Source organism: Sciurus vulgaris (genome assembly GCF_902686455.1).
Source record: "Sciurus vulgaris genome assembly, chromosome: 1".
Taxonomy (NCBI): domain Eukaryota; kingdom Metazoa; phylum Chordata; class Mammalia; order Rodentia; family Sciuridae; genus Sciurus; species Sciurus vulgaris.
The window spans coordinates 212,474,535-212,501,113 of record NC_136461.1 but is presented as its reverse complement, the minus strand read 5'-3'; the positions used below and the strand labels follow the sequence as shown (position 1 = coordinate 212,501,113).

The 26,579-nt window shown below is 44.8% G+C and overlaps 1 protein-coding gene across 4 annotated transcripts in view; it reads right to left on the bottom strand.

The window, feature by feature from the left end:
- The window catches only part of MROH1 (maestro heat like repeat family member 1), an 87,842-nt gene that overhangs the window by 25,968 nt on the left and 35,295 nt on the right, over nucleotides 1-26,579 (bottom strand). For all 4 annotated transcript variants that reach the window (XM_079132116.1, XM_079132118.1, XM_079132119.1 and 1 more), the window contains exons 14-15: nucleotides 20,538-20,611; nucleotides 17,762-17,884 (exon numbers count right to left, since the gene is read on the bottom strand). In XM_079132116.1, the coding sequence (XP_078988242.1) occupies nucleotides 17,762-17,884; nucleotides 20,538-20,611 (197 nt within the window). The remainder of the gene's footprint in view (nucleotides 1-17,761; nucleotides 17,885-20,537; nucleotides 20,612-26,579) is intronic.

Here is a 26,579-nt window from a genome sequence, read left to right as displayed (position 1 = left end):
CTTCCTACAAAGAGACTGCTCGGCCCACACAGCCCCAGTGAGGAATCTCAACAGACTCAAGGAAGAAATACTCTTCCAGACACCAGAGGGAGGGAGCATATCCCACAAGCTGCTCATGACGGCCTAGGCACAGGGAGAGGCATTACAAGGCCAGTGTCCCTGCAGAAAGAGCTCAGCTCCCACCACTTCTGCCAGGACTGCACCAGAGGTCTCATGACCATGGGTTAAGCAAGGACTCAGCAGACAAGACACCAAGAGCATGATCCACAGACAGAAACCAAACAAATTGGACTTTAAGAAATTTAAACTTCTAGTTGGGTGTGGTGGCCCACACCTGTAATCCCAGTGGCTCAGCAGGCTGAGGCAGGAGGATGGCAAGTACAAAGCCAGCCTCAGCAACTCAGTAAAGCCCTAAGCAACTTAGCAAGACATCCCTGGGGTTCAATTCTTGGTACCAAAAAATAAAAATAAATTAAACTTGGTTTTGAAAACATTATAAAAAATTAAAAAGACAAGCATGCAACAGACGTGTAAGAAAATATTTACAAGCCATAAATCTGAGAAAGGGCTTGCACCCAAATAATATCTCTCAAAACTTAGTAAGAAAACAACCCCTCCATCACGTTGGCTTAGGATCACACTTCCTTAAAAAGACCCCCAGAACACAAGAAATAAAAGCAAGAATCAATAAATTGGGATGGATCCAAACTAAAAAGCTTTTTCTTAGCAAAGGAAACAATCAACAATGTGAAAAGAGAGCCTACAGAGTGGGAGAAAATCTTTTCCACATACACCTCAGACAGAGCACTCATCTCCAAAATTTATAAAGAACTTAAAAAACTTTACACCCAAAATACAAAGAACCCAATCAATAAATGGGCTAAGGAACTGGGCAGACACTTCACAGAAGAAGATATACAGGTGATCAACGAATATATGAAGAAGTGCTCATCATCCCCGGTAATTAAAGAAATGCAAATTAAAACCACCCTAAGATTTCCTCTAACTCCAATTAGAATGGCTATTATCAAGAACACAAGCAATAATAAGTGTTGGCGTGGATGTGGGGAAAAGGCACACTCAGACATTGCTGGTGGAGTTGCAAATTGGTGCAGCCACTCTGGAAAGCAGTATGGAGATTCCTCAGAAAGCTTGGAATGGACCCACCATTTGACCCAGCTATCCCAGCTATTTTAAGTCCTTACACCCAAAGGACTTAAAAGCAGCATACTACAGTGATACAGCCACATCATTGTTCATAGCAGCTCAATTCACAATAGTTAGATTGTAGAACCAACTGAGATGCCCTTTAATTGACAAATGGATAAAGAACTGTGGTATATACACACAATGGAATATTATTCAGTCATAAAGAAGAATAAAATTATGGCATTTGCTGGTAAGTGAAATAGGCTAAGTCAAATAGGTCAAGCGGGGGTGGTGGGTAGAAGAGAAGAATGAAGGAACTTTGGATGGAGTAGAGGAAAATGGGGCAGGAGGGGGTGGGGGAGGGAAAGATAGTAGACTGAGACAGACAGTATTACCCTATGTTATGTATGATTACATGAGTGGTATGAATCTACATTGTGTACAACCACAGAAATGAAAAGTTGTACCACCCAAACAACCCACCCAGTTCAAAGAAGAGCACAAGATATGAGCAGACACTTCATCAAGGAAGAAACACAGCTGGGGGAGGAGCATGTGGGAGGTGCACAGGGCGATGCTCAGCATCCAGTCACCAATGAGACACAAATGAAACCACGTGAGATGCCAACCCACCAGGATGGCTTGAAGAAATACTGCCCAGTGCCCATGCAGGGGCACACACCTATGGTCTCAGCTACTGGGAGGCTAAGGCAGGAGGATTCCAAGTTTCAGGTCTTCCTTGGCAATTTAGTGATTCCCTGTCTCAAAATAAAAAGTAAAAAATAAATACAAAAAGGTTACTTCTAAAACACTTTGGGTTTGATCCCCAGTATGGAAATACAATAAATAACCCCCTGGGTCAGGGTGTGGCTCCTGCTTAGCGTGCATCAGGCCCTGGCTCAATCCCCAGCACTGAAAAAAACATACACTAACCAAAAATACCCCCGAGGACTCACAAGGTACAGAGAGCAGGACCCCTGCACTCCTGGGGGAATGTCAACGGCACCACGTCTTTGGAAAAAGAGCTCGGAAGTTTCTTATGAAGTTAAATACACATTTTCCCACTCTGGGTACATTGTCTCGCCTCTGGGTATTCAGTTACACGTACGCTCCCAAAAGAGAGTACGCGAGAGAGGCAAGGTGGCAGAGTAGGGGAAGGATGCCATTTCCAGTTGCTCCGTGGCTTGGGGTTCTAGCACTGGGAAACTTCCTGTGTGACGGGGGTCGAAGAGGGACCTCACTGAAATTCCACATCTGACAGTCTTTTAGAGACTCAGAAATCAGGGTGCATTAAACAAAGAATGCATGGCCACATCGGACCCAGGGAGGTGGTAGCAGGGGCAGTGGTTCTGGCTCACCATGGAGGGCACAGCCATCTGGTGTTTGAAAGGTGCCATTTCTCAACTGGCCGTGGACAGCTGAGGTGGGAACCATCTCCAGGAGGCCACACTGCAGCTTGCCGCTGTGGAGCTGGCAGACCACAGCAAACACCGTCCTGGCAAATGCCCAGTGTGTAGTCCAGGGTGTGCCCAGCAGAACCTGAGTGAAACAGGCACAGAGGAGATTGTGCCCAGGGGGTCAAGCAAGGGACGCAGGGGAGCCCAAGTCACTTTCCCTTGGAGTCTGCAGGCTCATGTGACCAGCTGGAGTGGGTGGGAATCTGAACCGGTGGGTGACACACACAGGGACTCATCCCGGGAAGGCTGTGTTTGCGGGCAGCAGAGTGCGTGGAGGAAGCCCCCCACCCTGTGAGCGGAGCTCTTGGGAGGCTCCTGAGACGCAGGCTCCTGGCTGCCAGGCCTGGGGGTGTGTTGCTCTACTCTCTCCAGAGCGGATACACCCAAAGCACCCTTAAGGCCTCATTAGACCCAAGCCCAGCCGCTGGAACTCCCTCATTTAGACTGCAGCAGCCCACCCTGAGAGTGGTCAGTCTAGTCTGTATGGGCAGAAGTCCATCCTACCCACCTGGTGAGAAGGGGAGTGGAGAGCCATTTCACCCAGTCCTGGGCCACTCCAGCTGGCAGCTTGGTGAGCAGCACCAGGACCAGGGGCCTGTTCTCCCCCTCATGCCCGCATGCCCTCTCAGTGCACAGCCCAAGGAGAAACGGAAGCCAGGCAGCAGGTACCGGCAGTGATTGTCCACCCTCCTTGACCATTTAGACCACTTCAGTTGAGACAGTTCTTTCATTAAGAAATTTTCCCTCTTTTCTTCCCATTCTGTTCACTTGTATGTGTTCTTGCTGATTGTTTCGAGGTTATATTCATATACATACATGTTTCTTTTTTCTCGTTTTTAGCATTTCTAATGATACTTGTTTGTCTTGTCTTTTGAGGGTCAGAAGTTTCTATTTATCTTGGACTTGTTTCTTTCTCTCTTTTCTTCTCTCTCCAATAGCTAAATCCTCTCATATTCTCTCTTCCTTTATTTTGCTTTTTCTTTTTTTTTTTTTTTTTTTTTTCGGTACTGGGGATTAAACTCAGGGGCACTCAACCACTAAGTCACATCCCAGCCCAATTTTAAATTTTATTGATTTTATTTAGAAACAGGGTCTCCCTAAGTTGCTGAGGCTGGCTTTGAACTTGAGATCCTCCTGTCTCAGCCTCCTGAGCCACTGGGATTACAAGTGTGAGTCACAGCGCCTGGCTAAAAATCACTTGCTACATAGCTTCTGCATTCTCTCCATTCACATTTTGAACATCCTAAACTCTCTTATACATTCCTATCACATTCTCCTTTCTCTTAATGAACAGTATTTTTACCATTTTTTAGAACTATTTAGTTTCTATAATTCCTGATCCACCACCATTCATGTTGTCAACGCTTATTAGTACGAGGTATGGCACAGTTGGCACCTGCTGTTTATTTAAATGTCAGATCTAGTTCTGGACCATTTATTCTTTTTGTTGTTGGCAACTATTATGCCCACATTTCTGTTTTTGTGTTAATTAGTATTGTAGATATGACAGTAGGTACTGGGTATTTATTGTAATGCTATATGTTGTCTGCTTCTGTTGTTTACTTCCCCCCACGCATGGTACCAGGAACTGAACTCAGGGACACTTAACCACTGAGTCACATCCTCGGTTCTTTTTTTAAAAATCATTTTATTTTCAGATAGAGCCTCACTAAGTTCCTGAGGTTGACTGTGACTTGCCATCCTCCTGCCTCAGCCTCCTGAGCCACTGGGATGACAGGCATGGCCACCGTGTCCAGCCTGTGGTTGCTTTTCTGTGTTTCTCCTTTTTCTGTGAGGTGCCAAGAATCTACCAGGACACTACAGGTTCACAGGACAGACACTCTGCTGCTGAGCTAAACCCAGTCAAGAGACAGCACGTCCCACTCCACACACAAACCAACCACGCTCAAACTTAACAGCACCCTAACACAAAGAATAGGAAAGCAGGGAAGCAGTGGTGCACACGGTTCAAGAGGCTGAGGCACGAGGATTGCGAGTTCACATCCAGCCTCAGTTAAGCAAGTCAGAAAGCTTGTCTCTAAACAAAATACAAAATAGGGCTGGGGATGTGGCTCAGTAGTCAAGTGCTTGTTCAATCCCTAGTATGGGGGATGGCGGGGGGTGGAAAAGAATAGAAAAGATGAAATCTCCAAACTAACAACCAGGCCCTCACATCCCACTCACCCAGGACATCCACCCCTGGAGTAAAAACAGAACTGACACAATGGTGTGGACACTACGGCCACGAGGGGTCTCCATTTAAGTCACTCCCAGTACTCCTTTAGACACACAAAGTGTTAGTGAAGAAGAGAATCACACACACACAGGGGATGGCCCACATACCCTGAGGTATGCAAGACGATTGCCAGATCTACAGGAGACCCCAGTCCTTGGAGACCTGTAGGAAAAATGGAATTCTCTGACACAATATTTATAGTGTCAAAATACATTTACCATCACCAAAGAAGTAGCAGGAGACCTACTACAAAACCCACCTTGAAATATACTGATTATTTCACAGCAACCTGATGTCTCAGAACACCCTGGCAAGAGAAGGCTGTGTCCTAACGAGGCCCACAATTAAGAGAGGAAGAAGCTGGGTGTGGTGGCATATGCCTGTAATGCCAGTGGCTTGGGAGGCTTAGGCAGGAGAATCACAAGTTCAAAGCTAGCCTCAGCAACTTAGTGAGTCCCCAAGATCCTGTCTCTAAATAAAATATTAAAAAGGGCTCAGGGGCTGCGGTTGTGGCTCAGCAGTAGAGCACTTGCCTAGCCTGTGAGAGGCACTGGGTTTGATTCTCAGCACCACACAAAAATAAACAAAATAAAGGTTCATCAGCATCTAAAAAAATATTTTTTAAAAAAAGGGCTCAGTGGTTAATTGTCCCTGGGTTCAATCCCTTCTACAGAATATTACATCCAACAAAAGCTGAATTCACTTTTTTCTCAGATGCTCATGGAAACTTTAATAAAACAGACCATATACTTTAGGCCACAAAGCCACTCTTAGCAAATGCTAAACAAACAAAAATCCAATATAATTCTTTGCATTTTATCAGATCATAAAGGAATGAAATTAGATATCAACATGAAAAACTACAGAAATCACATAAACACATGGAGATTGAACAATACACTTCTGAATGATGAACGGTGGAAGAAGGTATCAGTGGAGAACTTTAAAAATGCCTAGAATCAAATGAGAACAGTGATACACACACAGAACCTCTGGAGTGCTAAGAAAGCGGCTCTAAGACAAGTTCATGGCCATGAGTGTCCACAGAAGAAAACAGAAAGAGCCAGAACACACAACCAGCAAAGGGTCAACGGGACAAGCAGCTGGTTCTTTGAAAAGATGAATAAGTTTGATAGACCCTTAGCCAAAATAACCAAAGAAAAAGAGAAAAGAGGGCTGGGGATATAGCACAGCTGGTGGAGTGCTTGCCTCGCAGGTGCAAGGCCCTGGGTTCAATCCCCAGCACCACAAAAAAAAGAAAGAAAGAAAGAAAAAGAGAGAAGACAAAGATTAATAAAGTTAGAGATGAAGAAGGAGAAACCACCAGACATCAGAAATCTAGAAGATCATCAGGGGCTATCTTGAATACTCATACTCTAATCACTGAAAAATGAGAAGAAATGAATACCTTTATAGACATATACAACCTCCCAAGCTGAATCAGGAGGACACACAAAAGCTAAACAGACCAATAACTAGCAATAAACTAGAAGCAGTAATAAAAACCTCCCAACAAAGAAAAGTCCAAGACCAGATGGATTCTCAGTTGAATTCTACCAGACCTTTACAGAAGAACTAATCCCAATGCTTCCCAAATTATTCTACGAAATACAAAAGGAACACTTTCAAATTCATTCTATGAAGCCAGTATCATACTCATACCAAAACCACATAAGGAAACATCAAGGAAAGAAACTACAGACCAGCTGTGCACAGTAGGTCATGCCTGCAATTCCAGTGACTAGGGAGGCTGAAACAGAAGGACTGCAGGTTTAAGGTCAGCTTCAATCATTTAGCAAGGCCCTAAGTAACTTAATAAGATCCTGTCTCAAAAATAAATAAATAAATAAATAAATAAAGCTGGGGATGTGGTAAATCACTCTTGGGTTAAATCCCCAGTATCAAAAGAAAAAGCAAAACCACAGACCAATATTCCTCATAAACATAAATGCAAAAAAACCTTAATAGTAGCAATTAGTATTCAACAACATATTAAGAAGATTGTACATCATGACCAAGTTGGTTTTATTCTAGGATTGCAACAATGGTCTAATAGCTGGGTGCTATGGTGCACCTATAATCCCAGCAGCTGGGAAGACTGAGGCAGGAAGATTGTGAATTCAAAGTCAGCCTCAGCAACTTAGAGAAACCCTGAGAAACTCAGTGAGACCCATCTCTAAATAAAATACAAAAAAGGGTTGGGGATGTGGCTCAGAAGTTAAGTGCCCCTAAGTTCAAGCCCCAGTACAAACAAACAAACAAAAAAAAATGGTCTAACATATGCAAATCAATCAATAAATCCAATTCACCACATAAATAGAATTAAGGACAAAAAATCACAGTTATCTAACCAAATGCAAAGAAAGCCTTCAAAACCAGCATCCATTCATGATAAAAAAAACACTGAAAAAAGTGGGAATAGAAGGAATTTACATCAAAATCACAAAGGCTATGTATGACAAACACAAAGTCACCTTCACAGTGAAGGGGAAAAACTGAGAGGAATTTCCTTTAAAATCTGGAACATGACAAGGGTATGCACTCTGATTACTCTTATTCAATGTAGCATAGAAATTCTAGCCAGAGCAATTAGGCAAGAGAAGAAAATAAAAGGGATAAAAAGAGAAAAGAAAGAAGTGAAATTATCAGTGTTTGTAGAAGATATGATCCTAAACTTAGACAATCCAAAAACCTTCACCAAAGGACTGCTAGAGTTTATAAACAAGTTTAGCAAAGGAGCAAGTTACAAAATCAATATATGAAAATCACTACTTTTCCTATACATAAATAATGAATCTGCTAAGAAAGAGATCAGGAAAATAATCCCATTCACAAAAGTCAAAAAACAAAACAAAAATCTAGAAGAAAATCTAACCAAGGAGGTAAAAGACCTCTACAGAGTTATAGAACACTGAAGAAAGAAACTGAAGAAGACACAAGGTGGAAAGACCTCCCATGTTCATAGATAAGCAGAAGTAACCTTGTCAAAATGGCCACCTTACCAAAAGCAACATATGGATTCAGAGCGATTCCCATCAAAATACCAATGACATTCCCCACAGAACTAAAAAAAGTCCTAAAATTCCTTCGGAAGAATAAAAGACGCAGAGTAACCAAAGCAATTCTGAGCAATAAGAGCCATGCTAGAGCATCAAAACATCTGACTTCCAATTATAGTAAAGAGCTACAGTAACAACACAGCGGGGTACTGGCATAAAAGCAGACACACAGACCAAAGGCACACAGTAGAAGGCACAGGCGAACCCACCCAGATACCACCATCTGATCCTTCACATGTGCCTAAAACAGACTGGAGAAAAGACACCTTCTTAACAAATGGTGCTGGTAAAACTGGTCATCCACGTGCAGAAGAATGAGACCGGATCCCCAGTGCTCACCCTGCACAGAAGTCAACTCAAAGTGGATCAAAGACCTAGGAATCAGACCAAAAGCATGCACCTCCTACAAGAGAACGCAGGCTCAACACACCTGGGCAGGTGCAGGCTCAGACTTCCTCCAGCAGACACCTAACGCTTGAAAGAATACCAAGAACTAATACATGGGATGGCATCAAATTCAAAAGCTTTTGCACAGCAAGGGCAACTACAGCATGAAGAGAGAACCTACAGAACAGGAGGAAAATCGTGGTGGGCTATTCTTCCAACTAGAATATGTAAAGAACTCACATAAGAGAAAAACAACCGAAGGAATGAGTGGGGAAATGAACGAAAGAGACACTTCTCAAAAGAAGAAATACAAAAGGCCAACAAATACAGGAAAAATGCTCAATATCATTTTTGGATCCAAGATGGCGGTCTAGAGGGAGGCTGGGTTCCTTGTCGCTCCGCAATGCCGGATTCAAGCAGAGGATATCTGTTTCTCGGTGAGGCAGTTTTTGCTGCTTATCGATCCCCTGCTCTTTACCCCATTTGTCTGCTGTGATGACCTGCAGTCTGCCAGCATATCGACGCCTTTTTTGAGAGCAGATTGCTCACTGTCAGGCGTCTATCATCCGCCATTTGCCTGTCTCTCGCCTGTCCATCGCCTGCCTTACCCCTATCCATCACCCAATGCTCGAGGTTCACCTCCCGATCGTCGGACAGCTACCAGCAGATTGACCGCAGATGGCCAGTGGAGAACCAGCTGCCTGCTGCTGCCTGGAAGTTCACTGTTACAGTACCCGCAGGTTTGATTACACGTGGCTGCCACCATTTTCAGACAACAGCCAGACCCCGTAGGACCCCTGGCCGGACTGACTGAGCCCCATCTCCAGGATCCCTCAGCCTGACCGATCACTTCCTGCCTCTGGGGCCCTCACATCGACTGAGTGCTCCCTGCTGCCAGGACCCCCAGACCAACTGACTGTGCCCTATCACCCAGACCCCAGACGGACTGATTGCACCCAGCCTCCAGGATCCCACAACCACACCAAACACACGGGACCTCCAGGACCCCTGCCGGACCAACTGTATCCCGTCTCCAGGACCTCCAGCTGACCACGTCCACCCCTGAGCTGCAGCTCCCTATTTGCCAACACATTTCGAAGCCAGAGCAGCCATCTTGGACAATCCTGGAAGCCGTAGCTCCAATCTTTAGGTGGGGCAAATCCCATCCTGCGACGCCTGCTGGAGGCTTGAAACTCATTGTCAGGCACTTCTCATCAGGCTACTGAACACTGGGAGGTTTCATTAGTATCTGACTGCTATACAGTAGATTTCCTTTTTTCTCCTTTTTAAAAAAAATGTAAGTTTTTATTTCTTTACTTTTCTTGCTCTCTTTTCCTTTTGTTTACCTGTTGCCTCAGAGACTCTCCCTTTTTTGCATGCTAACATCCAATTTCTTTTGATTACACTCTCACCCTTTCTATTTTCTAGAACTTCTGTATATTCTTTTCTTATCCCATTAACAATTACATCCTACATCCCTCTGCATCCTCTTTGTCCTCCATTAGAAACTGCAGACCTTATTGCAAACCTGTTTGTTTTACCAAAGATAATATTTGAACTCATTTTGTTTATTATGACAATTTTGTTATTGTCCCCATAGGGGCTATTTGGTCTAGGATTGCATAGTGTCTGGTTCGGGCACTGCTAATATTGATCTCCCCTTAAAGAAAGGGGTTTGGAAACCTATAGGGCCACTATAAGCCTATAGGGGGAAATCTGCAATACCCCAGATCTGCAGTGCTAGAGGGGAAGGTACATGGACAACATGAAAAAACAAGGGAAGAAAATGATCCAAACAAATCTAGATTCTATAGTAATAGAATCCAATGACAGTATGGTAGAAGAAATGTCAGAAAAGGACTTCAGATTATACATGATTAAGATGATTCACGAAGCAAAGGATGAGATAAGAGAGCAAATGCAGGCAATGAATGATAATACCAATAAGCTGAAAGACCACCTGCAGGAAGCAAAAGATCATTTCAACAAAGAGATAGAGATTCTCAAAAAAAACCAAACGGAAATCCTTGAAATGAAGGAGACAATAAACCAAATAAAAAACTCAATGGAAAGCATCACCAACAGACTAGACCACTTGGAAGACAGAACCTCACACAATGAGGACAAAATATTTAATCTTGAAAATAAAGTTGCCCAAACAGAGAAGATGGTAAGAAATCATGAACAGAATCTCCAAGAACTATGGGATATCATGAAAAGACCAAATTTAAGAATTATTGGGATTGAGGAAGGCACAGAGATACAAACCAAAGGAATGAACAACCTATTTAATGAAATAATATCAGAAAATTTCCCAAACTTGAAGAATGAAATGGAAAATCGAATACAAGATGCTTACAGAACACCAAATGCACTGAATTGCAACAGATCCACACCAAGGCACATTATAATGAAAATGCCTAACATTCAAAATAAAGATGGGATTTTGAAGGCCGTGAGAGAAAAGCATCAGATTACATATAGGGGGAGACCAATACGGATAGCAGCTGACTTCTCAATCCAGACTCTAAAAGCTAGAAGGGCCTGGAGCAACATATTTCAAGCTCTGAAAGAACATGGTTGCCAACCAAGAATCCTACACCCAGCAAAACTAACCTTCAGATTTGAAGATGAAATAAAATCCTTCCATGATAAACAAAAGTTAAAAGAATTTACAAATAGAAAGCCTGCGCTACAGAATGTTCTCAACAAAATGTTCCACGAGGAGGAAATGAAAAACAGCAATGGAGGTCAGCAAAGGGAGGAACTACCTTAGAGAAAAAGCACTCAAAGGAGAAACCAAGCCAACTTAAAAACCAAAAATAAGCCAAATGACTGGGAATACAAATCATTTCACAATAATAACCCTGAATGTTAATGGCCTAAACTCATCAATCAAAAGACATAGACTGGCAGAATGGATTAAAAAGAAAGACCCAACAATATGCTGCTGCAAGAGACTCATCTCATAGAAAAAGACATCCACAGACTAAAGGTGAAAGGATGGGAAAAAACCTACCACGCACATGGACCCAGTAAAAAAGCGGGGGTTTCCATCCTTATTTCAGATAAAGTGGACTTCAAGCCAAAGGTAGTCAGAAGGAATAAAGAAGGACATTTCATACTGCTTAAGGAAGCCATAGATCAGGAAGACATAAGGATAGTAAATATTTATGCCCCAAACAATGGTGCATCCCTGTACATCAAACAAATCCTTCTCAAGTTCAAGAATCACATAGACCACAACACAATAATTCTGGGCGACTTTAACGCACCGCTGTCACCACGAGATAGATCTTCCAAACAAAATCCAACCAAAGAAACCATAGAACTCAATAACACAATCAATAACCTAGACTTAATAGACATATATAGAATATTCCATCCATCAACAAGCAAATACAGCTTCTTCTCAGCAGCACATGGAACCTTCTCGAAAACAGACCATATGTTATGCCACAAAGCAGCCCTTAGGAAATGCAATAAAATAGAGATACTGCCTTGTGTTCTATCAGATCATAATGGACTGAGAGTAGAAATCAATGACATAGTAAAAAAAGGAACTTACTCCAACACTTGGAGACTAAATAATATGCTATTGAATGAAACATGGACAACAAAAAACATCAGGGAGGACATTAAAAAATTCTTAGAGGTCAATGAGAATGATGATACAACATATCAAAATCTCTGGGACACTATGAAAGCGGTACTAAGAGGAAAATTCATTGCATGGAGCGCATTCCAGAAAAGAATGAAAAGTCAACAATTAAATGACCTAACATTACAGCTCAAAGCCCTAGAAAAAGAAGAACAGAATAACAGCAAAAGTAGTAGAAGACAGGAAATAATTAAAATCAGAGCTGAAATCAATGAAATTGAAACAAAAGAAACTATTCAAAAAATTGACAAAACAAAAAGTTGGTTCTTTGAGAAAGTAAACAAAATAGACAAACCCTCAGCCGCACTAACAAAGGGAAGGAGAGAGAAGACTCAAATTACTAAAATACATGATGCAAAAGGAGATATCACAACAGACACCACTGAGATACAGAACATAATGAGAAGCTACTTTGAAAATCTGTATTCCAACAAAATAGAAACTACTGAAGACATTGACAAATTTCTAGAGACATATGCTCCTCCCAAACTGAACCAGGAGGACATACACGATTTAAACAGATCAGTATCAAGCAATGAAAGAGAAGAAGCCATTAAAAATCTATCATCCAAGAAAAGCCCAGGACCAGACGGATTCTCAGCCGAGTTCTACAAGACCTTCAAAGAAGAACTCATTCCAATACTTCTCAAAGTATTCCAGGAAATAGAAATGGAGGGTACCCTACCGAACTCATTCTATGACGCTAATATCACCCTCATACCCAAACCAGGAAAAGACACATCAAGGAAAGAAAATTTTAGACCAATATCCTTGATGAATATAGATGCAAAGATCCTTAACAAAATATTGGCAAACCGTATCCAAAAACATATTAAGAAAATTGTGCACCACGATCAAGTGGGGTTCATTCCTGGAATGCAAGGATGGTTTAACATCCGTAAATCAATAAACTTAATCCATCATGTCAATAGACTTAAGGATAAGAATCATATGGTTATTTCAATTGACGCAGAAAAAGTATTTGACAATATACAACACCCCTTCATGCTGAAAACACTAGAAAAAATAGGGATAGTAGGAAGATACCTGAACATTGTAAAGGCTATTTACGCTAAGCCCATGGCCAACATCATTCTTAATGGAGAAAAACTGAAACCATTCCCTTTAAAAGCAGAAACAAGACAGGGATGTCCTCTTTCACCACTTCCTTTCAACAATGTCCTCGAAACTCTAGCCAGAGCAATTAGACAGACTAAAGAAGTGAAAAGGATACGAATAGGAAAAGAGGAACTTAAGCTGTCACTATTTGCTGATGACATGATTCTATATTTAGAGGATCCAAAAACCTCCTCCAGAAAACTTCTAGACCTCATCAATGAATTCAGCAAAATAGCAGGCTATAAAATCAACACGCATAAATCTACAGCATTTTTATATGCAAGCGATGAAACAGCTGAAAGGGAAATGAGGCAAACAACTCCATTTGCAATAGCCTCAAAAAAAATAAAATACTTGGGTATCAATCTAACCAAAGAGGTAAAAGATCTCTACGATGAAAACTACAAAACATTGAAGAAAGAAATTAAGGAAGAACTTAGAAGATGGAAAGATCTCCCATGTTCTTGGATAGGCAGAATTAATATTATCAAAATGGCCATACTACCAAAAGTGCTATGCAGATTCAATTCAATTCCAATTAAAATCACAATGACGTACCTCACAGAAATAGAGCAAGCAATCATGAAATTCATCTGGAAGAATAAGAAACTCAGAATAGCTAAAGGAATCCTTAGCAGGAAGAATGAAACAGGGGGTATTGCAATACCAGAACTTCAACTATACTACAAAGCAATAGTAACAAAAACGGCATGGTATTCATACCAAAATAGACAGGTAGATCAATGGTACAGAATAGAGGACATGGACACAAACCCAAATAAATACAATTTTCTAATACTAGACAAAGGTCCCAAAAATATGCAATGGAGAAAAGATAGCCTCTTCAACAAATGGTGCTGGGAAAACTGGAAATCCATATGCAACAGAATGAAACTAAACCCCTATCTCTCACCCTGCACAAAACTCAACTCACAATGGATCAAGGACCTTGAAATCAGACCAGAGATCCTGCATCTTATAGAAGAAAAAGTAGGTCCAAATCTTCACCTTGTTGGCTTAGGATCAGACTTCCTTAACAGGACTCCCATAGCACAAGAAATAAAAGCAAGAATCAATAACTGGGATAGATTCAAACTAAATAGCTTTCTCTCAGCAAAGGAAACTATCAGCAATGCGAAGAGAGAGCCTACAGAGTGGGAGAATATCTTTGCCACTCATACTTCAGATAGAGCACTAATTTCCAGAATATATAAAGAACTCATAAAACTCTACACCAAGAATACAAATAACCCAATCAACAAATGGACTAAGGAAATGAACAAACACTTCACAGAAGAAGATGTACAAGCAATCAACAGATATATGAAAAAATGTTCAACATCTTTAGTAATAAGAGAAATGCAAATCAAAACTACACTAAGATTCCATCTCACCCCAATTAGAATGGCGATTATCAAGAATACAAGCAACAATAGGTGTTGGGGAGGATGTGGGGAAAAAGGTACACTCATACATTGCTGGTGGGACTGCAAATTAGTGCAGCCACTCTGGAAAGCAGTGTGGAGATTCCTTAGAAAACTTGAAAACCATTTGACCCAGCTATCCCACTCCTCAGCCTATACCCAAAGGACTTAAAATCACCATACTACAGAGACACAGCCACATCAATGTTCATAGCTGCTCAATTCACAATAGCCAGACTATGGAACCAACCTAGATGCCCTTCAATTGATGAATGGATAAAGAAACTGTGGTACATATATATACAACGGAATATTACTCAGCTATAAAGAATAATAAAATTATGGCATTTGCAGGCAAATGGATGAAATTGGAGAATATCATGTTAAGTGAGATAAGCCAATCTCAAAAATCCAAAAGAGGAATGATCTCACTGATAAGCGGATGATGACACGTAATGGGGGGGTGGGAGTGGGACAAGAATGGAGGAAGGAGGGACTGTATAGAGGGAAAAGAGAGGTGGGAGGCGTGGGGGGGAAGGAAAAATATAACAGAATGAATCAAACGTCATTACTCTATGTAAATGTATGAATATGCGAATGGTATGCTGTTACTCCATGTACAAACAGAAACAACATGCATCCCATTTGTTTACAATAAAAATAAATTTAAAAAAATAAATTCTCAACATCTCTAGCAACTGGGCACATGCAAATCAAAACCACACTGAGACTCCAGCTCACTGCAGTCAGAATGGAAGTCATCAAGAATATAAACAATAGCCAGGCATAGTGGCGCATGCCTATAATCCCAGTGGCTTGGGAGGCTGCAACAGGAGGATCACGAGTTCAAGGCCAGCCTCAGCAAAAAAATGAGACACTAAGCAACTCAGTGAGACCGTGTCTCTAAATTAAATACAAAATAGGGCTGGGGATGCAGCTCAGTGGCCAGGTGGCCCTGAGTTCAAAACCCTGTACCCTAAATAAATATATACACACATACATATATAGAATAATAAGTGCTGGAGAGGATGTGGAAAAAAAGGGAGACTGTTGTTGAGACTGTAAATTATCATAATCACCTTGGAAATCAGTATGGAGGCTCCTCAAAAGACCAGGTCTGGAACCACCATGGCACCCAGTTATGCCACCTCTGAATACTTACCCTGAAGCATGAGAGTCATCTCACTACAGTGGGACATGCAAGACCATGTTCATAGCAGCACAGTCAAAATGGGCAGACCCTGGAACCAGCCTAGGTGCCCATCAACAGGTGAATGATAAAGAAAATGTGGTACACATACACAATGGAGTTTTATTCTGCCATAAAGAAAAATGAGATTGTGTCATTTGCAGGAAAATGGACAACACTTGAGACTATTATGTTAAGCAAAATAAGATGAACTCTGAAGGTCAAGCATTGTGTATTTTCTGTCATATGTGGAAGATAGAAAAAAGGAAAAGGAAGTTGAGGGGATCTCATGAAAACTGAAGGGAGATCAGTAGAGGAAACGGACAGAGAGGAGGGAGGAACGGAGGGAGGGGAAAATAGTGGGGAATGATGTTGGCAAATTAAACTGCTACATCGTGAACACGTAAGAATATGTAACGACAAATCCCACTATATACAAACAACGCACTGAGGAAGAATTCAGACAACACACTCTACCGCTCAGCGTGGACCTCTTCATAACTGCCAGACCTGGAACACTTGACTGTGAGTGGAGGAGTGAAGGGTGGTGCGAGGGCATAATGGACTGCTGCTCAGGAATGGAAAGGGACGCAGGTGACCTCCAAGTCCATCGCAGAAGTGCTGGGTGTGGCTCAGTGGCAGAGCACTTGCTTAGTGTGCACAAGGCCCTGAGTTCAAGCCCTTGTACTTAGAGAAAAAAAAGCCTGATACAAGGCTATGCTAGGAACAAGCCCTCCTAGACATTCTGGAAAAGCAAAACCAGAGGGACAGCTGGCTACAAGGAAGCAGGGAACCTGGGGGTGCCACGATGCCCTGTGTCTTTACACAGTGTTTGTGTGCCTGTCATCTTATCAAAAAGTGGTGTGCAAGCTTAAAAGGGTACATTTCCTATATGTGAATATGCCTCAGTGACAAAGAAAAATGGAAGGAAAAACAAAAAGGACAGACAAGACAGCAAAAGAATAACGACAATGAATAACACCAACTTCAATTCACATTTCTCCAAACACCCTGGAGGGGCATCTAAGTGCTGCACTCAGCATTTGGTGCTGTGTTAGCAGGACCCAGAGTTCCCATCCTGCACCTGAATGGCTTAAGAACAGGCCTGCAGCTCACTCACCAGCACTGCCTTCCCCATGGACCGCAGCCTGCTGAAGTCTATCTGGACAGCACCCCAAGATCCGCTTGACTCAGGGCACTGTATTTTGTTTTGTTTTTTAAATATTTTATCATGCAGAAAGCTTGATATCCCCACAAGCCCAGTGTAGCCCCAGCTCCAAGGAATGGAGGCAGGGTGATGCTATTAAAAATATTCAAGTCTGTTTCCTTTCATCCCACGTGAAATGTCGAAGCATAGATTCAGAACTGTAGCAGAGTCTTCTCTATGAAAAGGAATTTAAAGTACAGTTTCTACTGTGGGAGTTGATTTCAGTTTTCTAACATTAAAAGATCTTCAAATTCCAAACTGTGGGGGACTAAACTAAAACAGAGGTCTTGGACCTCTTCAGTCATATCTGATGATCCTCAAAGTCACTGTGAAGATGCTGAGGTTAAAAGCAGTCAAACTGATGCAGACTCCACCCCTTGGCCTGTGCGTTCATCTTCCCACTGGATCCACTCTCCTGTGAGATGTTTCAAGGTAAACATAGGCACTGACCATTACCAGTGTGAGAGGGAGGCCCACATCTGTTCTGAGCTGACCTCAAGGACAAACCCAATTTACTAAAACTTCCCAGGTTACATGCATCTGTCTTCTTTACTGCAGTGCTCAGGATGAACCCAGGGCTCCCCCACCAGCGTTTACTTTTACTAAAGCTTCTTAAACAGAAAAGCCCCAAGGAGAACCATGTCCCTGCTTTCTGCCTCTTCTGAGTTTCAGGAGCCGCCAATGAACTCAAGGTGCAAAGACCCTAACTCAGAAACACAGGGAACCCTAAGTGTACAGACTCAGGCCACATAGGCCACCTGCTGCTGGGACAACAGCCCTGGTTACGAGCACTGACAGGGTTCAGGGCACTGTAGGTCAAGGAGCCTGGCTGCTGCTGGGCCCAGAGGTGGTGGGTGAGGCATGGCCTCTTACCTCCTGCTCAGGGGGCAGTGCACACTGCTGCACGATGTACTCGATCATCACCTCGCCTCCAGGCTGCTCCAGGTAGCCATGATGAGCCATAGCGCTGATCACCTGCACCACAGCCCGCTTCACCTGCCCAGAACCAAAGGTCAGCAAGGGGCCACAGAGACATACTGCCAAACCAGTCCAGCTAGGAGACGGGAGTCTCACCCCGTCCCCCGCCCACACCTGTGCTACACACATACCTGTACCCACACCTCACCTTCACCTGACCTTGTAACTGTGCCTATACACATACCTGCACCTGTGCTTATACTTCTACTATGCCCAATCCTGCTCCTATGTCTTCTCCTGTACCTCTACCTGTGCCTGCTCCTGCTCCTGTGTTCACCTGCACCTCTACCTGTGCCCGCTCCTGTTTCTGTGTCTTCTCCTGTACCTCTACCTGTGCCCGCTCCTGCTCCTGTGTCTTCTCCTGTACCTCTACCTGTGCCCGCTCCTGCTCCTGTGTTCACCTGCACCTCTACCTGTGCCCGCTCCTGTTCCTGTGTCTTCTCCTGTACCTCTACCTGTGCCCGCTCCTGCTCCCGTGTCTTCTCCTGTACCTCTACCTGTGCCCGCTCCTGCTCCTGTGTTCACCTGCACCTCTACCTGTGCCCACTCCTGCTCCTGTGTTCACCTGCACCTCTACCTGTGCCCGCTCCTGCTCCCGTGTCTTCTCCTGTACCTCTACCTGTGCCCGCTCCTGCTCCTGTGTTCACCTGCACCTCTACCTGTGCCCGCTCCTGCTCCTGTGTTCACCTGCACCTCTACCTGTGCCCACTCCTGCTCCTATGTCTTCTCCTGTACCTCTTCCTGTGCTGGTTCCTGCTCCTATGTCTTCTCCTGTACCTCTACCTGTGCCTGCTCCTGCTCTTGGGTCACCTGTACCTCTTCTGGTGCCTGCTCCTGCTCCTGTCTTCGCCTGTACCTGCACCTGTGCCTGTTCCTGCCCCTATATGTGCACCTCCACCTCTACCTCCACCGCTGCCTGCAGCTGTGCCCATGCCTGCCCCTGTGTTGTCTGGCCTCTGGGCTGCAGAGGCTCTCTCAGGTCCGCAACAGCTCTACTGGGGCCTCTTCCTTCTTCCCCACACCTCCCCAACTCCCACCAGCCCCTCAGCAGGCACCTTGTCTCACTTGTCTCATTCCTCAGCCTTCCCAAGTTCATGAGAGCTGCCTGCTTAAGGGCCTGCCCCAAACTTCCCTGCCCTTCAGCCTCCTGCACACTGGCAACCAGCCCTCCCAGGCACTAGATGCAGCCTCCTGGAGTCACACACACCTTCCCTCTGCCCAGAGTTTGCCTAGCCTTGGGATTCAGTGCTCTGGGGCTAGCTGCTCTGGGTACACTGTTTCCTGGAGTACACCACTGCCCTGGCAATGGTCCCTGGATCTGCAGCCATCATCCAAACACTCCTGGGAGTCCACAGCTGCATGTCCAACCCTGCCCAATAACAACTCCTAGTGGCTTGAAGGCATGGCCAGTCCAACATGCTGAAACAAGATACCTCCTTCCCAGAGCCAGCAATGTCTCCAGTTCCAATGCCACACTGTCCCCGTAGACAGTGGCCTCTGCTCCCGCTCAAAGCCCTCTGCACATCTTGCCTCCCTTGGGAAACTTCTCCCTCATCTTCAGACAGTCTCTTCAGAGATGGAACATCATCACCCCACAGAGGCCTCCGCAGACCACCCCCAACTCATACATACATACATGTCTCTAGGAACAGGATGGGTTGATCAGCAACTGACTGCCTAGCTTGCAAACATGCCCCTTGGCACTGTGGGTGCCATGTGAGCCCCTGTGACAGCTGCAGGGTCTTGTGGGGAGGGGGACATCAGAGAACACACCTGAACACGAGACTTGTGCACTGTGGAGCATGACCCTGACACAGGGGTACCTTGGGATCTAGGCTAGAAGCTCCAGGGGAAGTGCAGCAAGATGCAAAGGAGAGCTCAAGGAGCAGACCAGCGCCAGCAGAAAGGCTGGAGCCACCCCAGAGGGCTCACATCCTTTGCTGCCCCTGAGCAAGCAGGCCCTGCCCACGGGAGCAGTTCCTGATTGGACTGAGCTCAGTGGAGGACCTTCCCTGCCCAAGAGGGGTCTGGTCTCTGCCCTTGGCTCCAGCAGATCATCTATAAGCCCCTGGAATGTGCTGCTAGTAAGAATACCCTTTGGCCTTGGCCATGGGCCATACCACATGGTCTAAAAATGTGATTCTGAGGGGCCGGAGGTTGAGCATGGCCATAGGGGCAGCCAAGCAGGTCTGCAAGACAGGACCCACCCCAGTAAAGGCCCAGGACACTGATGCTGAGGACTGGTTCTGCTTGGCAGTGCCCATGAATGTTGTCACCACCTCACAAGAGGACAAGTGGAAGCTGTTTTTGGGTTTGGATCTCTCCTGGACTCTGTCCCATGTGCTTCTTGCTTGGGCTGATTGTAACCTGCATCTTCTCCCTGTAGTAGGCTATCTAAACATATAACAGCTTGCTGAGTTCTCTGAGTCCCTCGAGTGAATGGCTGAATCTGAGAGTGGTACTGAAGACCCCTGGACTTGTGGCTGGCACCAGGAGTGAGGTGGTCCCTGGCATCCAGCCTGGTTAACTGTGTAAAAGTATAATGTAGGCAGTTGTTAGCCACACACTGAACAGGTGTGCCTCCCTGTGCTGGTGGCCCAGTACCTGGTGGGACAGGGCACTCTCCTTGTGGTTGCTCAAGGTGGAGCCCGGACTGAACTGCGCAGTTTACCTTGTTGTTGGTGTCCAGAAGTGGAAGCCTCATGGAAGAGAGAATAAAGGGCTTCTTAACTTCCATTTGAGCAGCTGCAAGAAATGAACATGAGGCAAGAAATGAACATCAGTCCCAAGGCCCAGAATGGTCATCCCACTCAACCTCTACCCCAGGGCCCAGACTACACTTCTAGGGTCTGGCCTCAGCTGGCCTCCATGTGGGAGGAGAGGGTCTAAGTTCACTGCTCTCCAGGGGACAAATGATTTTTTCCTCAAATATCTTTACCCAATTAAAAAGCTAAAAGGTTTGCAGTTCAGAGCAGTAGTTAAAAACTGGGCCAGAGCCAGGCATGGTGGCACACACCTGTGATCCCAGCAATTTGGGAGGATAAGGTAGGAGGAACAAATTCAAGGTCAACCTGGACAACTTAGCAGGACCTTATCTCAAAATTAAAAAAAAAAAAAAAACCAGAAGGGCAGGGCATGTCGCTCGGTGTTAGAGTACTTACCCAGCACGCATTAGGCCCTGGGTTTAAGCCCCAGCACCACCAAATTAAAAAAAAAAAAAAAATTTTTTCATTTTCTTTTTCTTTTTTTTAAGAAACTGACAAGAAAGAAGATTACAGAGTTAAGGCCAGCCTTGGCACATCGGCAAAGCCCCGTCTCAAAATAAAATAAAGCTCAGTGGTAGAATACCTCTGGGTTCAATCCCCAGTACCACAAAAAAGAAAGAAGGAAGGACCTGAACCAGGTTGACCACGTGCTCCTCCCACTGGAGGGGCCCTGGAATTCCATGTGTGTTAAACAGGGTGAGGTCTGGCACAGGCCCTGGAGCTCAGTACACATCTCATGTGTTCCCAGGAGACCTGATGCTGCTGGTATAGGGACTCCCTCTTGCTGAGAACCAGCAACCTAACCCTTCTTTTCCTGATATCTAGAAGAGGGTAAAAAATGGCCATCAGGTTGAGATTAATAAAAATAAACGCGGTGCAGGTGACCTTTGAGGCATACTGCAAATAATAATGCTTTAATTCAGTAGATAGTCTGAAAGTGAGATAGGTGTCATCCTGATCCCAAATCCACAGATGAGAAACCTGAAGCCAGGGACACTGCAGAGCTGGCCAAACTCAAACTCCCATGGTTGCAGAAGACAGAGGCAGAGGCCTAGGACTCAGTCAGGGCCTGAGGCTCATCACGCCCCAGCTCCACCGGGCCCCACGAACCCAGCTCTGCCCAGGGAGCCACCTGGCACCTAGAACCGCCCCCACCATGCCCCTGGTGAGGGCCTGGTGAGGGTTCAGGTGGCAACAGTCAAGCAACAGGAAAAGACACGGCACCACAGGAGCTTCGAACACAGGCTCCAGGTTTAGCCCTGAAAAACCGCAAAGTCTCAGGAGATGCAGTGGAAGGCTCTTCACGACCTCAAGTTGAGAAGCATAGAGGACACAGGAAAAGACGGAAGCAAAGTGGCCCAGGGATGCACTGCAGGCAGTCCAGACTCTGCCAACAGAGACAGCACGCACAGGATCAGAGGACCAGAAAGACTGTCGCCAGGCAGCAGGGAAAAGGACACAGGCAAACAGGACTCAACCCCAGCACAAGAGCACTGCAGGAGCTGCAAGGTCATCCAGGAGACAGGGCAACCAGGGGTGGACGCGGAGCAGAGCGGTGGGTGTGGGCAGCACGAGCAGCAGCCATGGGGGGAGCCTGGAAGCCCTGGAACTGCCCGGCACCACCAGACAGTGTGAGGCCTGCCTGTGGAGACGTGGGACCACGAACACCACGCCCAGCACAGCAAGGCAGACAGCACTGTGATACCCGGCAGGTAACAGAGCACAGCGCAAAGGAAGACCCAGCGCGACCGTTCCTCTAAGTTCAGAAACAGGCAGGAGCAAGCAGGCCACACAGCGTTCACATGGGGGCAGGCTGGGCAGCCAGGCGGTCCCCGGAGCCCATGGGAGGGGGCACAAGGTCGGCTCCAGCACCATCTCCCAAACCTCACACCTGTTCTGGGGCTCTCCAACTTGAGTTTTATCACACAACTCAAGATTCAAAAATTTAAAAATACCAATAATAGAAGAAGACATAAGGACTGAGTAGGTGCTCCAGAACAAGACACAGGAGCACAGGGGCCTGGGGAAGGCAGGTCTCAGCGAGAAATGTAGACTGCCGGCTGGTGCTGGGCCAAGGTCCCTATGGATCTCTGTTCCCAAGGTTCAAAATGACCATGAAAGTGCACACAAGAAACAAAGCCAGGGGCTGGGCTGTGGCATCGTGGTAGAGCGCTTGCCTAGCGTATGTGAGGCACTGGGTTCGATTCTAAGCACTACATAAAAATAAATGAATAAAATAAAGGTCCATCAACATCTAAAAAATATATTTTTTTAAACTGTAAAAAAAGGTTAAAACAACAACAACAACAAAAAACCCACAAAGCCACATCCATCTATCCATCCGAATGGCCTTCAACACATGGTCTGGGATCTTCCTCTTTCCTACCAACTACCTGCCAAGTTCTGTACAGAGTGCTGAGCTCCTGACACCAAGCAAGGCACATGTGGCCCTGCCCTCTGTGGCTCAGGCCCTCAGGGAAGAGAGAGAAAAGCACCTGGAGGTACCCAAGACCACCACAAGGGAAGGAACGGGGAGCCAGAGATAGACTCATAGCAGGGCAGCGTGCCTGGAGAAGGCAGTCGGCATAGGTGCCGTCCTGAAGAGCACACTGAAGCCAAGGCCTGTGAAGAGCAGTGGAAGGGAGGTGCCCCTGCATCAGGATGCCTGATGCAACTGAGGACAGGTAGGCGCTGTGGCTTCAGGACAGCAGGGGACCCGGGCAGCAGAGAAGTCACAGTGAAGAGCAGGGACTCTGCTCTACTGCAGCACATGGTCACTGCAGTGACCAATGCCAGGAGGTTCTGGCGAAATTACTGGACTTTAAAGAAAAAGAAAAAACCCTTTGGGTATCTGAAAACAAAAGCAAATATAACAGGAGAGAAAATCAGACTATCATCAGACTTGGGTGGCAACACTTTGTGCTGAACAGGGTTGCCAAATAAAACCCGGGACTCCCCACTTCATTTGAATTTCAGATGAATAACAAATAACATTTTAGTGCAAAACATCTCATGCAGTATTGGGGCATCCTGTTTGTTTCTGCCAAATCTGGCAACTTCGTGCCAAAAGAGAAAGGAGTAACATATTAAAGAGACTCAGTGAAACATGAGTCAAGAATACTACAGTGCTTCCTGAAGATGCGAGCTGCTTCCATCTTCCACCATGATGTTCAGCCACACTTGAGCTCCAGGGAATGCAGTCAGCCTTCTACGGACTAAGACCTCTGAAACTTGTTAAAAAAAAAAAAAAAAAATCGACCAATTTGTCTGCTGTGATCACCTGCAGTCTGCCAGCATATCGACGCCTTTTTTGAGAGCAGATTGCTCACTGTCAGGCGTCTATCATCCACCATTTGCCTGCTTCTCGCCTGTCCATCGCCTGCCTAACTCCTATCCATCACCCAACGCTCCAGGTTCACCTCCCGATCGTCTGACAACAGTCAGCAAACTGATTGCCAACCACCAGTGGAGCATCAGCTGCCTGCTGCTGCCTGGAAGCTCACTGTCACAGTACCTGCAGGTTTGATTACACGTGGCTGCCACCATTTTCAGACAACAGCCAGACCCCGTAGGACCCCTGGCCGGACTGACTGAGCCCCATCTCCAGGATCCCTCAGCCTGACCGATCACTTCCTGCCTCTGGGGCCCTCACATCGACTGAGTGCTCCCTGCTGCCAGGACCCCCAGACCAACTGACTGTGCCCTATCACCCAGACCCTAGACGGACTGATTGTACCCGGCCTCCAGGATCCCACAACCACACCAAACACACGGGACCTCCAGGACCCCTGCCGGACCAACTGTATCCCGTCTCCAGGACCTCCAGCTGACCACGTCCACCCCTGAGCTGCAGCTCCCTATTTGCCAACACATTTCGAAGCCAGAGCAGCCATCTTGGACAATCCTGAAAGCCGTAGCTCCAATCTTTAGGTGGGGCAAATCCCATCCTGCGACGCCTGCTGGAGGCTTGAAACTCATTGTCAGGCACTTCTCATCAGGCTACTGAACACTGGGAGGTTTCATTAGTATCTGACTGCTATACAGTAGATTTCCTTTTTTCTCCTTTTTAAAAAAAATGTAAGTTTTTATTTCTTTACTTTTCTTGCTCTCTTTTCCTTTTGTTTACCTGTTGCCTCAGAGACTCTCCCTTTTTTGCATGCTAACATCCAATTTCTTTTGATTACACTCTCACCCTTTCTATTTTCTAGAACTTCTGTATATTCTTTTCTTATCCCATTAACAATTACATCCTACATCCCTCTGCATCCTCTTTGTCCTCCATTAGAAACTGCAGACCTTATTGCAAACCTGTTTGTTTTACCAAAGATAATATTTGAACTCATTTTGTTTATTATGACAATTTTGTTATTGTCCCCATAGGGGCTATTTGGTCTAGGATTGCATAGTGTCTGGTTCGGGCACTGCTAATATTGATCTCCCCTTAAAGAAAGGGGTTTGGAAACCTATAGGGCCACTATAAGCCTATAGGGGGAAATCTGCAATACCCCAGATCTGCACTGCTAGAGGGGAAGATACATGAACAACATGAAAAAACAAGGGAAGAAAATGATCCAAACAAATCTAGATTCTATAGTAATAGAACCCAATGACAGTATGGTAGAAGAAATGTCAGAAAAGGACTTCAGATTATACATGATTAAGATGATTCACGAAGCAAAGGATGAGATAAGAGAGCAAATGCAGGCAACGAATGATAATACCAATAAGCTGAAAGACCACCTGCAGGAAGCAAAAGATCATTTCAACAAAGAGATAGAGATTCTCAAAAAAAACCAAACGGAAATCCTTGAAATGAAGGAGACAATAAACCAAATAAAAAACTCAATGGAAAGCATCACCAACAGACTAGACCACTTGGAAGACAGAACCTCACACAATGAGGACAAAATATTTAATCTTGAAAATAAAGTCATCCAAACAGAGAAGATGGTAAGAAATCATGAACAGAATCTCCAAGAACTATGGGATATCATGAAAAGACCAAATTTAAGAATTATTGGGATTGAGGAAGGCACAGAGATACAAACCAAAGGAATGAACAACCTATTTAATGAAATAATATCAGAAAATTTCCCAAACTTGAAGAATGAAATGGAAAATCGAATACAAGATGCTTACAGAACACCAAATGCACTGAATTGCAACAGATCCACACCAAGGCACATTATAATGAAAATGCCTAACATTCAAAATAAAGATGGGATTTTGAAGGCCGTGAGAGAAAAGCATCAGATTACATATAGGGGGAGACCAATACGGATAGCAGCTGACTTCTCAATCCAGACTCTAAAAGCTAGAAGGGCCTGGAGCAACATATTTCAAGCTCTGAAAGAACATGGTTGCCAACCAAGAATCCTATACCCAGCAAAACTAACCTTCAGATTTGAAGATGACATAAAATCCTTCCATGATAAACAAAAGTTAAAAGAATTTACAAATAGAAAGCCTGCGCTACAGAATGTTCTCAACAAAATATTCCACGAGGAGGAAATGAAAAACAGCAATGGAGGTCAGCAAAGGGAGGAACTACCTTAGAGAAAAAGCACTCAAAGGAGAAACCAAGCCAACTTAAAAACCAAAAATAAGCCAAATGACTGGGAATACAAATCATTTCTCAATAATAACCCTGAACATTAATGGCCTAAGCTCATCAATCAAAAGACATAGACTGGCAGAATGGATTAAAAAGAAAGACCCAACAATATGCTGCTGCAAGAGACTCATCTCATAGAAAAAGACATCCACAGACTAAAGGTGAAAGGATGGGAAAAAACCTACCACGCACATGGACCCAGTAAAAAAGTGGGGGTTTCCATCCTAATATCAGATAAAGTGGACTTCAAGCCAAAGTTAGTCAGAAGGGATAAAGAAGGACATTTCATACTGCTCAAGGGAACCATAAATCAGGAAGACATAAGGATAGTAAA